This window comes from Apium graveolens, chromosome 3 (genome assembly GCF_009905375.1).
Source record: "Apium graveolens cultivar Ventura chromosome 3, ASM990537v1, whole genome shotgun sequence".
NCBI classification, from domain to species: Eukaryota; Viridiplantae; Streptophyta; class Magnoliopsida; order Apiales; family Apiaceae; genus Apium; species Apium graveolens.
The window spans coordinates 22,830,660-22,844,742 of record NC_133649.1 but is presented as its reverse complement, the minus strand read 5'-3'; the positions used below and the strand labels follow the sequence as shown (position 1 = coordinate 22,844,742).

The 14,083-nt window shown below is 34.7% G+C and overlaps 1 protein-coding gene across 1 annotated transcript; it reads left to right on the top strand.

Annotated features, from left to right (window-relative positions):
* The first annotated feature begins 2,020 nt into the window (after positions 1–2,020).
* LOC141711986 (ATP synthase delta chain, chloroplastic-like) lies at positions 2,021–2,969 on the top strand. Its single transcript, XM_074514730.1, has one exon. It carries the CDS (start codon positions 2,147–2,149, stop codon positions 2,867–2,869), a length of 723 nt encoding a protein of 240 aa, XP_074370831.1. The 5' UTR covers positions 2,021–2,146; the 3' UTR covers positions 2,870–2,969.
* The last annotated feature ends 11,114 nt before the right edge of the window (positions 2,970–14,083 follow it).

Here is a 14,083-nt window from a genome sequence, read left to right as displayed (position 1 = left end):
CCCGACGGATAAACAACAATGCCACTCGATGAATGATCAACAAGGCAACCCGACGGATGATCATGTATCCGACGGATAATCAATTCAAACATCCGTTGATAGTGACAACACAGTCACATGCGTCGAGTGTATGCAAAAGGAATGTGGAAGCCTATTCAACTGGGTTTTAGAGAACAAAAAAGCATTGCCATTTCCATGCTATTATGAAGATATTCAAAGATGTTGGAATAGAGTAATGAAGTAGCATAGTATTAGACTTGATAGGTTTTGTTTTATTATCTTATCTTATTACTTTGTAATCTTGGTGATATATAAACCAAGAAGTAGCAAATAGAACAACAAGAAGAACAAGACTAAGAACATTATCTCAGAGAAACAACTGTAAGCTGCATCCTTAACATTTCTCTGTAAACTTAGTTGTTCATATTTGTAAGCAGCTGTGAGCTAATCTTGCTACACAGAGTTCTCTTGATATAATATATATCTCTGGTGGATACATTCAAATCCACCAGAAAGTTTTTAAAGACTTGTATTTTTAATTACTTGTGTTTTGATTTTACTAACTTCTTATTCCGTATTTTGCAAATCAAACACTTATATATTATTAAGATAGAACATTTTATATTTTTTAAACAGGTTCAACAATTTCATTCAACCCCCCTTCTGTATTTCTTGTTGAATTGTTAGGGACTACCACTTATGTCCTGTGTAGTTATCGTTTATCTTTTTTTTCTATTCTATTGACTTTAAATTTTGGTGGTTGGCGAGTGATTAGCTTAAACAATATCCCTCCAGATGAGATAAAAGGGCCCGTTTGAGATTTCTTAAAAATGTAACTTATGATTTAAAGTTAAAAATTTCTATATAAGTGATATGAACATCGTAACTTATAAGTTATTTAGGTGTTTGGATAATTTTACGTATAAGTTACTTATAAGTTGAAAATAATTTTGGTAAATCATAACTTATAAGTTAAAAAAAATTCGAAACAGAAATTTAAATGTAAATTACGAATTGCAATGAATAATTTTAACACATGAATATGAATAAAAAAGACAAATTCAAAAATAAAGATAATAACCACGGGATAATACTATATAATATACACAATTTCTCTGGACTAAAATAAAATTATACTATTGATATGGGCTTAATAAAACAAAACTAAAAATAATTAGATTTATTTAGTTTGGTCAGTATAACGGAAGAAAACAAAATTATACGATTAAAAGGGGGTTAAACATAATTAAAATCAAAAGACAACTAATCATCATTAAAAAAAAACTTAATGTTAAAATATTAAAATAATAAAATATTAATTATTTAAAAGAACCATGTATCGTAGGTTATAAACGGGTTATATAAATACAATCGTATGTAAATACCGAGTTACAACTAAAAGTACGAAGAAATAAGTTGAAACGTTGTCGAGAAAGTACCATACAGTTAACTTGCTCGTTTTGTAATTTAAGCTGAATTTATGAACATTTTAAAAATTTGCAAAACAGCGTGAGTGTGGTTCGACTGCCCATTTAAAATGGATATTTCTAATATTAAAATAATAATTAAAAAGTAAAAATAATTAATAAAAAAACATGCCTATTCATGAAAAGACATGTCGAATCATGAAAAGACATGTCTGACTAATTGATGTCATGGCATGCCTATTTCGTGACGCTGTAACATGCACCCTACATTTAAGCCAAGAAAAATGAAGTGTACAAAGTTGTGCACCCAAACTATATTTGTTCATTTCATAATACACAGAAGTCTTGAGTAAATTAAATTATCTGCATAGAATCTTAACTCAGAAACACTTTAGTGGTTTTATGTGACTATGTGAGTGTAATAATAGTTTTTGAGGAAATATACATGCTTATATTTGAAAAGAAAATGTTATTATATTTGATGGTTTGCGAGTTGATAAAAAGTATAAAAAAAAAAAAAAAAACTGGAAAGAGGAAATAGAAAGAAGAATATGAGGCGCACAGATAGAGTTGAACTATCTAATCTCTATCTACAAAGGATAAGAGGCCATCCTTGATTCCAAGTGGATTTGAAGATAACCAAATACTACTAGTTCACCATCCAAACAAACACCATTTCCATCTCAATACTCTCTGTCACTCCAATCTACAAACAACAAATGGCAACTCTACAACAAACTCCGATCACATTCCAATGCCGATCACCTTGTGCTCAGTACACGCCTACGAAACCACACACTCTCTCTTTCTCTGGTGGCCTCCGTCTACCCAAACTCACCCTTAGTGTAAAATCACGTCGTCGGGGTGGTGCTAGAATGTCTGACAGTGTGGCTAGCAGCTACGCTAATGCACTTGCTGATGTAGCCCAATCAAATGGAACACTGGAAGCAACTGCAGCTGATCTGGAGAAACTTAATCAGCTTTTCTCCGAAGAAGCTGTGTTTAACTACTTCATTAACCCCACTGTCACTGTAGAGGATAAAAATAAACTAGTTGATGCGTATACAAAGGAGGCCAATCTACAACCTCACATTTCCAATTTCTTGAACATTTTGATTGATATGAAGAGAATTGACGAGATTAAGGCAATTGCTAAGGAGTTTGAAATCACGTTTAATAAGATGACTGAGACGGAGCTGGCTGTGGTCACTTCTGTTGTGCAATTGGATGAGGCAAACTTGGAGCAGATTGCTAAAGGAGTGCAGAAACTCACTGGAGCTAAAAATGTCAAAATTAAGACCGAGATTGATGAGTCACTTGTTGCCGGTTTTACGATCAGGTACGGAAATGGAGGTTCCAAATTGATTGATATGAGTGTCAAGAAACAACTTGAAGAGATCGCTGAGACGCTCGAGGTTGGTGATATTCAATTGGTTGGATGAATCAAAGATTCAAGACTATGTTTGTGTATTATTTATTTCTATATTTTTTGTTAATCTGCAACTGTTGGACAATTTATACGACCCCAAATGTATTTTTGTAGATGCTGGTTATAGTTTTATGGAATAATCTGTCATTATAACCACGGTGATGATGCAATATATACACAAAATCCAAAGTTAATATGATCATCCTTGTTCGAAATCAATACAAAACACGGGTTGAAAAGGCAGATCTTTCCGATTTTCGAGTACTCTTTGGAGTTCATCAATCTTTAGAACATTGTCGATAAAAAATCTACCATAAATCCACCACATTCATTCATGTAGATTCTATTATCTTTATTTCTTACCGACTCACATTCATATTACTGCGGTTTGAGTTCAACTTACTTGGGGCTGAATGGCACCGATAAAAGACCGAATCTGATTTAGGGAAAATCATGGTTGTAAAAATCGGTAATCGGTACTAATCGGTTTAGGTACCGATTATGGATTAATCGGCAAATCGGGGATTAATCGGAGGAATTAATCAGAACAAAAATCGGATATATTTATATATTTTAATAATATTTAATATATTTACCTTATTTATTATGAAATATATAGTTCAAAAATAATTTATAAATATTAATCGAATTTCAAAAAATAGATCGACCAAATATTTTTTAAGGATTAATCGGGAATTAATTGAGAATTTTTAAAAAAATCGGAGATTTTTAGAGCAGCGGGGAAAATAGAGAAGCTGCCGGCCACAAGTACAAACTTTGTCTTCAGGTAAGGTACGACGAATGAGGATAAGTGGACTAAAACTTAATGAGCGATGGCTAGAATCAATACTTTTTTTATTTATAAGTGAAATATTTTGCGTGGAAGAATAACACCAAAGTAACAAAAAATACCCAACTTTGATATAATTAATTTCACTAAAAGAACTCTTGTTGTCGACGTAACCGATCCAAAAAAATATCTCGTAGGGTTAATGTGAACCACAACTTATTCACTGTGAAATAATCATAGGCGGCTTTAATCCACTGGGATTAAGGGGTCCAAAAAAATTATAACACACTATTTAAATATAGGCTGAAATATAATTTTGTAATGTATATATTAAAATCCAAAATGAAACCCATAAATCAGAAACATAGCCCAAATTTCTTATTATTTGAGTTGATTAGAGGCTCACGTGATTTTGACTTTATTTAATCAATTATTTATTATTGATTCTATGATTCCCTTTGTTCTCCTTGGCTTACTTTAGATTATACTGTTAATATTTATATCATTTAAATGTTCCAAACAAAAAAAAATCTCGGATTTTTTTCAACCCATGTTATTTTTCTCATTAAAGATATTCTAAACCATGTAATATAAGTAGTAGTTTAGACTTCTCAATATTTGTATGATCTTTAGATATATAGGTTTTTATATTATTTTTTTGCCATAAAAGGATAATTTGCATTAAACTTTCAAATCGTCCAAAAGTACATGAATAAACTCTAAAAGGATATTTTCCCCTCTCCAAGTACATTCAACTATTGAGTTAGTGTGCCTCGTGAGCCACCTTGTTTGCAGAAACTTTAACAAATTTTAGACTCACATTAAGGTTACCTAATTCTGACTGAAAGAAAAACCTTGCACTGTAGAATAGGGCTGAGCAAAACCGAACCGAAACCGAAAAACCGAACCGAACCGTGCTAATTCGGTTCGGTTCGGTCCTAAATTTTTCAGAAATTTGGTCTATTCGGTCCGGACCGAATAGACCGAATTAAAATTCGGTTCGGTTCGGTTCTTTTCACAAATATTTCGGCCCGGACCGAATAGACCGAATAGACCAAATCATAAATACTATAATTTTGTATTATATATATTTTACATATATCTTAAAAATTATAATCAAAATTTTTAATTTGTAATTATATTTATGGAGTATTAGAACTCTACATATCACATTACTTTAATTATATTTTAAAATTTATAATTTGTGATTTAATTTATAATGCAATTTTATTTTTGAAAAAAATTTCGGTCTATTCGGTCCAAAACCGGACCGAACCGAATTATTTCGGTTCGGTTCGGTCCGGTCCATAATATAACTTCGGTCCGGTTCGGTCCAAGAAAAAATGACTATTCGGTTTTTCGGTCTATTCGGTTCGGTCCGGTTTTGGACCGAACCGACCGAATGCTCAGCCCTACTGTAGACTCTGGCAAGGTAAGAAAGATTGGTTGTCGAACATCAAATGGCCTATGTTTACCATAAGACAGGGTGTCTCCACCACTACTCACGACCATGCTTTAGATTTCACCCAGCTGAGTGCCTCCCTAATTCCCACCGACTCTGCAAGTTCTGGATCGATATTACCTTGTTTAAAACTTGAAACAACTTCCAATATATGACCTTCATGATCACGGGCCATCATATCACAACTATAGCAATTAAAGTCCTCAAAAATTGCTGCATCCCTATTTACCTTAACCGTTCCTTTCTGTGGTTGTTGCCAATGCACATCGCCGTCCAGTTAAGTCATGAACCCAAAGAAATTATCAAACAATTTGTCATGTGCATTCTGCCATTGATTAAGGGTCGAATAGCTGATGCTACTACTTCTGTAAACTTCATTCCTTTTTGTTTCCATACTATTGCATTCCTGTTCTTTCATAACGACCAACAAATCATACTAATTTGTTTTATCTCCTCTCCAATTTTTTTAAACACACTTAAATGTATAAATTTAAGTTATGTGGATGAGCCTTCTAATATAACACCTTATTAAATACTAAATCCTTTTTTATGAAAAAAAACTGCTTACATATTTTTTAAAGAGATTCAGAAAAAATTTCGCACTAGACCTAGAAAAGTTGAGGACCAAACTTCGAAATAACAATGAAATCACAATAACTGGACACCAAAGTCGATGTTATCCAAGAAAAGAACATATAATCAATTTGAATAAGAAGACAACAAAAAAATAATCAAAAATATTTTCAATTTTCATGATCTCGCCTACTACTTTTTAAATTTTTGGTCTAAATTACACATAAAAATGTTGAATCATCTGTGCATTATCAGAATAATCGCAGTTTCGTCTGTCACATACGCATCTACATAACTGATATGGTTATAAAATACATCCTAAAAACACATTAAATGTCGCATTAATTACACTTGAGCTTCTTGCCTAAAAGTCCAGTACAGACCTGTCTGGTCTGAGCCCATAGCAGACTCAGGACGGCCTATGTAGACAAGTCCCAACTAGCTGAGGTCGTCAAGTCTACGAACACAAGTTGTTCATGGACTAGGCCCAATACGGCTGGAAGAGCAGAGACATGTGTTCTAAACGGACTCAAAGTCCTACACAGAAGGTTCGGGAGCTCCTTCCTCAATATGACTCCTAATCACCATCCAAGTTGGAGACTTGTCCACCAAGTCTCCCAACAGAAGTCTAAACCTAGATTCACCTCTATATAAAGGGCTCTACCTATAACGACTCGTATATTTTATATTATTTTGAAAGTGTAATTATTGAATAATTAATTAAATAAAATATGTGTATTGGTTTTGACAGTTGTGCGTTGGTTTTTATTAATTATCTGTGATTTATTGGTAAATAGGATGGAAATTGTGTAATTAATCATTGAGTTATATTGTCTTGTTTCGCGTTTAAAAGTGATTGTATGGCAGTTTTATTTTTATAAATATTTGGATTGTCTCCAAAGTTATTTTTATGGTTTTATAATTTTAATAATTATTTTTAAGATTTTATAAAATTGAGAAATCAATATTTCATTAATTATTTATCTTTAAATGATTTTCTGATTGCATTTATTTGTAAAATCAGTATTTAATTCCAGAATTCTTCAAAAATTACGAAACTCATATTTTAGGAAGTTTATAATATTTCGAGAATTTTAAAATTCTCCCCCCTGCCGGTTTCTTCCATCTCCGGTGAGTTTGGTCTCCGTCCCTTTGCTGGTTTGATGCTGTGATTCTGTTTGCTTACATATATGTATATACTATATGTATATATATGGGTGCGATAAGTCAGTTTTCGAGCCGCCTCTATTCGTCGCCCTTTTGCTTTTTCTGGCAAAGGATCTGATTACGTGATGGACTGCGTTTGTGTGCGTAACTGTTGCATGCCTTTTTCCGTTTTGTTTTTCCTGCCGCTTGTTCTGTTCGGTGAAGTGCACGTGCGTGCGTGTGCTTAATTGAACCGATTATATTTTATTTTATTATTTATGAAAATTTTGATGAAATTAATTGATTTGTTGGTGTAGTTAATTTAGTTAATTAATCGGTAGAATCCGTAAGGAAACCCGAACTTTATCGGGTACCGACGTATTTTACCGCCGTCGGCGATGAGCCTCGGCGAGCCGACGGTGGATGGTGATGATTTTGATCCGAGTTTTACCTTTATAAAATAAACAGATTTAGTTTGTAAAGTTATTCCTAGAACGAAAATATTTAGTTAAAAGGTAAAGGTTGTATCGAGGATCGAGATGCATAATTAAATTGATTGTTTGGTTGTGATATCGGTTGGATTGTGCTTGTTATTGTGTATTGACGTCGAATTGCTTCGACGGGTTAGTCCGATAAATAAAGGAAGTGCTGCCCGATTTCCGAGAAATCAAATTACGGAAACACAAGAGCGTATCCAATAATTATCGGGACGTCGAGCGAGTATATATAAATACATACATATATTTTATACGAAACTTGATTGTACTTTGTGGTGAAATATTTTGCCAAAACCAATAGCCCTAATTTTATAAAATGACGAATATTCGTATTTTCTGAAAATGAACACCGAACCGATTTTCGAGAACATGAACCCTAATTGTTGCGTATATTATAATAATATATAATTACGAGTCGGGTTAAGATATCGTTGGGTGGATTTGGTAGAGAGGATATGTCAAGCATACCTGGTCGTCTGACGTAGGGTATTTCGACTCTCTAGGTTCTAGTCGAAGGACTCAAGAATTGATATTGAACTGAAGATAACCTAGTGATCAGTCGACAAGCTCAGCAAGGTTCCAAGCGAAGGACCTGAGTGATGAAGTCGGATCCGGGATAGTCTAATAGTAAGGAGATAAAGCCATGCATTCAAATCAGTCCAGGGTCAAACAATATTAGTTGTAAAGCTCTGCAAGGCAAGTACCCCTGACCATTCTTTTATGGTTCAGTATATGTGAATAGCTAATGTTTTAATCTTGTAATGGAACATAAATGTTTTAAGTTATGTATCCCCTGTATTTGAAAATGTTGTTTAAATATATTTTTGGGGAAAAGTAACTTCTGAAAGTACCTATCTCTAAAAAGTGATTCAAATGAAAGGAAGTTTGGAATAGTGTGCTGTGACATAATGGTTGTAACAAAGATAGGTAAAAGTGATTTTAAAAACCGGATAAAACGAATCAGATATTGGATAACGTTGTGTAAGTGGCTAATGCGGTTGCGCACCCTATCTTTACCGATTAGTCCAGCATAGTTAATCAGAGACCTAACTAGTCTCTACGGATCCGATTATTTGTGTGAAAGCCCGATCAGCTTTCCTAGACAATTTGTGTGATAGCCCGACCAACTATCCAAGATGACTTGTGTGGATTCCTGATCAACCGCCCCTAAATAAAATCCAATACATATCTGATTGTGATTGTGGTTCCAGTAACGGAACAAATGGTTTTGTGGTTCCTGTAATGGAACAGTGGTATTGGAAATGAAAATTGCATGCTAAAATTGAACTCTGGTATTTATGCACAACACACAACTATTGATTTTATTTTACATAGCATGCTAGTTTTGATATCCAGTTTATACATGTTTTACTTGTCCTTAACGAGTTATGAATTCTGTTCCTATAACTGCTTTATTTTAAATCATTTACTTGTTATTCATATAGTGGTATTGATGAGCAATTGATTGCTCACTCTTGCAGAATGTTTTGTATACATATGTTACAGATGTTTAGAAGATTCCTTCGTCATGGTCAGGGCAGAGTTCCAATTCCTTCTGTGCCAGGCTCCTCTGAGGTAGTTGTATTGGATCAAAGATGGTCTATTAAGTTGCTGTATTAAGTTAGTTGCGTCAGGATGGTTTGTTATAAGATAGTTTTGTAATAGTTGTAACCTAAGTCGTACTTAAACCTGGAAAAGGTCTTGGTAAAGGGTTCGTGGTTATGTATTATTAATGATTTGGATTATATTATGTTTGTTATTATTATTGTCGGTGACGTCAACTCCTGACCCCGGGGTTGAGGCCGTCACAGTTGGTATCAGAGCTACAGGTTTGAGTCTCTGATTTAGGTTATGAATAGAGTCAAAAGAGTGTAGAAAGGTATATATAAAAGTGTGAGTCAGCAACTCAATCAGAGGAGCAAGTTTATGAGTTCAGTCAAGGGTTCCGAGGGCGTAACCCTGACGCCTATTGAGGATTGGCTGGAACTGCCCTAGCTTTTAGTAAGTCTCCCTTGTATATAGGTATTATTGGTAATGTCTGGTAGAGGTTTCTAGTTTCCTTTCTCGAGGAAGCGAGTTTGACCGTGAAAGTTCAGTTTCTAAGCGGACCTTGGATGTGTTAGTTGAAGAGACACCAACGTTATTTTTTTTAAATATCGTATTTTCTATGTCAAGTGATGCTGCTGGACCGAGTATGTGACCTCGGTGAGTTCAGGTAATATATGATGATAATAGTTAGTGGCTGTGATGATAACCAAGTCTCAGAGTGAATGTGGATCAGTACTGTTGTTTGTGTCTTGAACCCTTGCACGCCTTTTATGAAACGCATTATGTTTCCAAAGTAATTGTTTACCCGTTTAGCAAGTTGCTTGTTTTTCTCATAAGAAGATCAAAGTTCAAATTAAGCAACTTAGGGTTCTGTTGATCTCATTATAAATCAGATTTCCCCTTACTATTTGTGAATTCTCTATCTAAACATTGTTTCCTTCCTCGGTGATTCTATCAGTTGATTGAGGGAAGACAACATATATGATTTGACTGTTTGTCTGTGTGACAAAGGGTCTGGTGGGATGCCACCGAATTATGTGTTGTACACTATGCAATACTAAGACTGGCCATCTTACGTACTTGTATGGTCGCTCTCAGTCATATTTATGTCTTCTTCACTTTTCCTCGGTGTACCCTTGATTCTTTGATTTTGAAATTTCATTTAAAGTTCCGAGGCAATGAATTGTTAGTAGCTTTTGTAATTAGACAGTCCTGGTTATTGAAAGTAAATAAGAATTGACTGTCCGGAGGAATAGAAGTTTTGCATTTAGTTGCTACTTCAGAAATGAAGATAGCTGAGAGGATTCATGATTCGATATTAAAGGTTGGAATATGCAATCGCCTCTCGAAGGATGTATGGTTGAAACTAGTCCAAACTCGGACTAGTATGCTTAGTATATTCCAGAGTTCCTTAAGTTTGACTTGATCTACTAGTTTGCTTTATGAAGTTGTGGTTGTTATAGCCAGCAAAGTCTTGTTGTATATTAAATCAATCTAGCTATTGTAAGTGAGTAGTGAGGGGAAGTTAGTTGTTGTTGTATTGAGAAGCCATGCCACGGTGTTTAGTTTTTTTATATTTTAGTTTTCCTGTTCTGTTGTTGATTCTTCTACTGTCAGTGTTGCTATCGTTGCTAGTGCTGTTAATCTAGATCTCTTTTATAAATGGACCCTGATATGAAAACATGGGTATTTTGATTCGGCAGCATTTTCCTGATACAGGTGCACCTTTTAAACGGTGATACCTTCTATCAAATATTTTAGTTATGTTTTGAATAAACTCATCCCTATATTTCAGGAAGATGCCACCCAAGAAAACTACACAGTCTAAAGAAAATAGTAGTAGTTTTATGGAGGGTCCAGCTATAAATGAAATTCTAGACTTGTTGCGCCAGTAGCAGCAACAACAATTGCAGTTAATCCAATAGATTCAACAACAACAACATCAACAAGGAGAGCCAACCCAATCTACTAGTTGTAAATCATTTCAGTCTGTTAAGCCCCCATAGTTTAAGAGCGAAGTGGACCCTGTTGTTGCCAGAAATTGGCTTAAGGAAATGGAAAAAACATTTGCCCTCACTCAAGTAAGTGATGAGCTTAAGACAGATTATGCGAGCTACTTTCTTAAAATGAAGCAAATTATTGGTGGGAATCCATCGTGCATTGGAAGGAGAAGGCCTTGTTTCTTGGACGAGATTTAAATAATTGTTTGGAGAAGTATTTTCCCGATTGTCTAAGGAATCAGTTGGAAGTCAGTTTTCTAGAACTGAAGCAAGGTGAAAAAAATGTGTTGGAGTATGAGGCCAAGTTTACAGAATTGGCCCAATTAGTTCTTGAGTATGTAAGCATGGAGACCCAGAAGGCAAGGAGGTTTCAACAAGGGTTGAAGCCTGAAATTCACAGAGGAGTTGTGGCATTGCAACTCAAGACATACTCTTCCGTAGTTCAGGGCGCCCTAGTAATGGAAAGTGACCAGAAGTTGGCCGTTAAGGAAGATGGTGATAAGAAAAGGAAATCTGAAAGTGTTATAGATGGGGCAGACCAAGGAGAATCCAGTCAGGAGTTTCAGAATCGGTTTGGCTGAAATAGAAGTAAAAGATTCCGGAGACAGAGTTTCTCTCAGGCTAGGTCTAGTGCTACTTCAGTTGCTTCCACTCCACTCCAGCCCAGTCAGTCAAGTTAGTAGTGGATTGCAAGTCCTGTGACAGGAGACACAATGGTTCATGCAAAAAGAATGTTCAATGTTTCAAATTTGGTCATAAGGGTCATTATGCATCGGAATGCAATCCAGAAAATCCAGGAGTTACGTGTTACAATTATGGGAAGGTTGGACATATTGCAAGGAGTTGTGAAACGGTTACTCAAGATACTACATGCCAAGGGCCAATATCCAGCACAGCTAGAGGCAGAACCTTCAAAGTGACCAAGAGATCGAACGCCTAGGACTCAGACGTAGTTGCAAGTGCATTTTCTCTCAACTCCCTACCTGTTAAAGTTTTATTTGATTCTGAAGCGTCTAAGCCTTTTGTACCAAAGAAATGTGTAAGTAAAATGAATTTGATATTAGAAGACTTAGCCGAGATTTTAACCATAAAAGTGGTCAATCAAGATGGATTTTCAGTGAGTTACCTCTGTCTTAACTATCAAATAGAATCCATGAGTATTCTTTTCAGCTGATCTGACATCCTTCGAGCTAGGAGAGTTCACTGTGATTTTAGTGACGAATTGGTTATCCTGTCATAAGGCAAATATTGATTTTCAGAAGAAGTGAATTGTAAAGTGTACTGAAGCGAATAGTAAGGTAAGTTTCTAAGGGCAGAAGCAATATAAGAAGTTCTTCCAATCATGCGAGAAAAGGAGTAATAAGCTAAGGATATAAGGTAGATCCACCATATATAGAGATATGAAGAAGAAAATATTTAAGATGGAAGAAGTTCGAGTAATGAATGAATGCAATGGAGTCTCTCCAGAGGCCAATGGGAATGAAATAATTAATTAAGTAATTACAGATTTTATCGGAAAGGGAGGCGATCATACCAGATATATCCCCGTGGGGCGCACCAGTGATGCTATGGGAGAAAGTACTGTTTATCGAGAGATTAACAAAATGACGAATACGTATCGAAGACTGCGGTTGGAATGAAATATAAGCATCACAACTTCTGGTAATGTTATTTGGATTAACAAGTGTATCAGTTAGTGAACATGGTGTATAAGGAGTGCTTGGATAAGCATGATTGTATTTGTTGATAACATCCCCAACTATTCAAAGACTAATGAAGTCTATGTGGAATGACCAAGGATTTTCCTACGAATATTAGAAGGGAAACAACTATATGTTAAGTTTTTAAGTATGAATTTTGGCTGAGATTAGCAAAAAATTCTAATTATTTTATTAACAACCACCTAAACAAAGCCGGTGTGATAACAGATGCCTTGTGCAGAAAGAAATGATTGAATATAACTAAGATTACTGAGGAGTTAATAAAAGAATTGGAAATAGTGGAAGTTAAAGTTCAAATGCCTGAAGTTGAAAGGAAGTGAATATAAGATATTACTTACCATCCTTAACTGATGGAAATGAGTAAGAGGTGTTCGAATGTTTGGAAACTAAGTTGAAAGTGAGTACCATCTATCATCTTTAGACGAAGGATGAAAGTGAGAAAATGGTTCAGAAGATATAAAATATGTTAAGAGTATAAATTTTTTGGGTTTAAAAGGAAACTGAGGTAATCACCTACCGTTGATTGAGTTTTTCTATGCTAATAGTTATCATGATAGTAGGGGAATGCTACCTTGTGAAGCCTTGTTAGGTCCTGAGTTAATTCAGCACACCAAGGATGTAGTGGTGTTGATTTGGAAAAGAGTTCAAGCAGCTCGGGATAGACAAAGAAAGAAGGCGGATTGCATCAAAAGAGTATAGGTATAGAAATAGGATCGTTGGTATTGACAAAAGTTTCACCTTGGAAGAGATTGGTTAGGTTTGATTAGAAGGGGCGAGTTGAGTCCTAAATATATGGAACCGTTCGGGGTATCGAGGAAGATAGATAAAGTTACTCATGAGTTAGTATTGTTGCCGCAGTTGCAGCAAATTTATAGTGTGTTCCACGTGTCAATGTTAAAGCGATATGTTTCTGATTCGAACCAAGTCGTTGATTAGGAGCCAATGGGCTCTCATCCAAATTTGTTCTGCGTGGAATGATCGATCCAAATCCTAGATCGTTAAGAGCGAGTCCTTAAGAATGAGTTTATTCATATAAATAAAGTATTTGGAGAAATCCTCGAATAAGAGAGTATAATTGAGAATTAGAGTCAGATATGCTTGACAAATATCCTCATTTGTTAACTAGTTAAGATTCTGATGACATAATCTTTTTAAGGGGGAAGGATATAACGACTCGTATATTTTGTACTATTTTGAAAGTGTAATTATTGAATAATTAATTAAATAAAATATGTATATTGGTTTTGACAGTTGTGCATTGGTTTTTATAAATTATCTGTGATTTATTGGTAGATCACGATGGAAATTGTGTAATTAATTATTGAGTTATATTGTCTTGTTTGGCATTTAAAAGTGATTGTATGGCAATTTTATTTTTATAAATATTTGGATTATCTCTAAAATTATTTTTATGGTTTTATAATTTTAATAATTATTTTTAGGATTTTATGAAATTGAGAAATGAATATTTCATTAATTATTTATCTTTA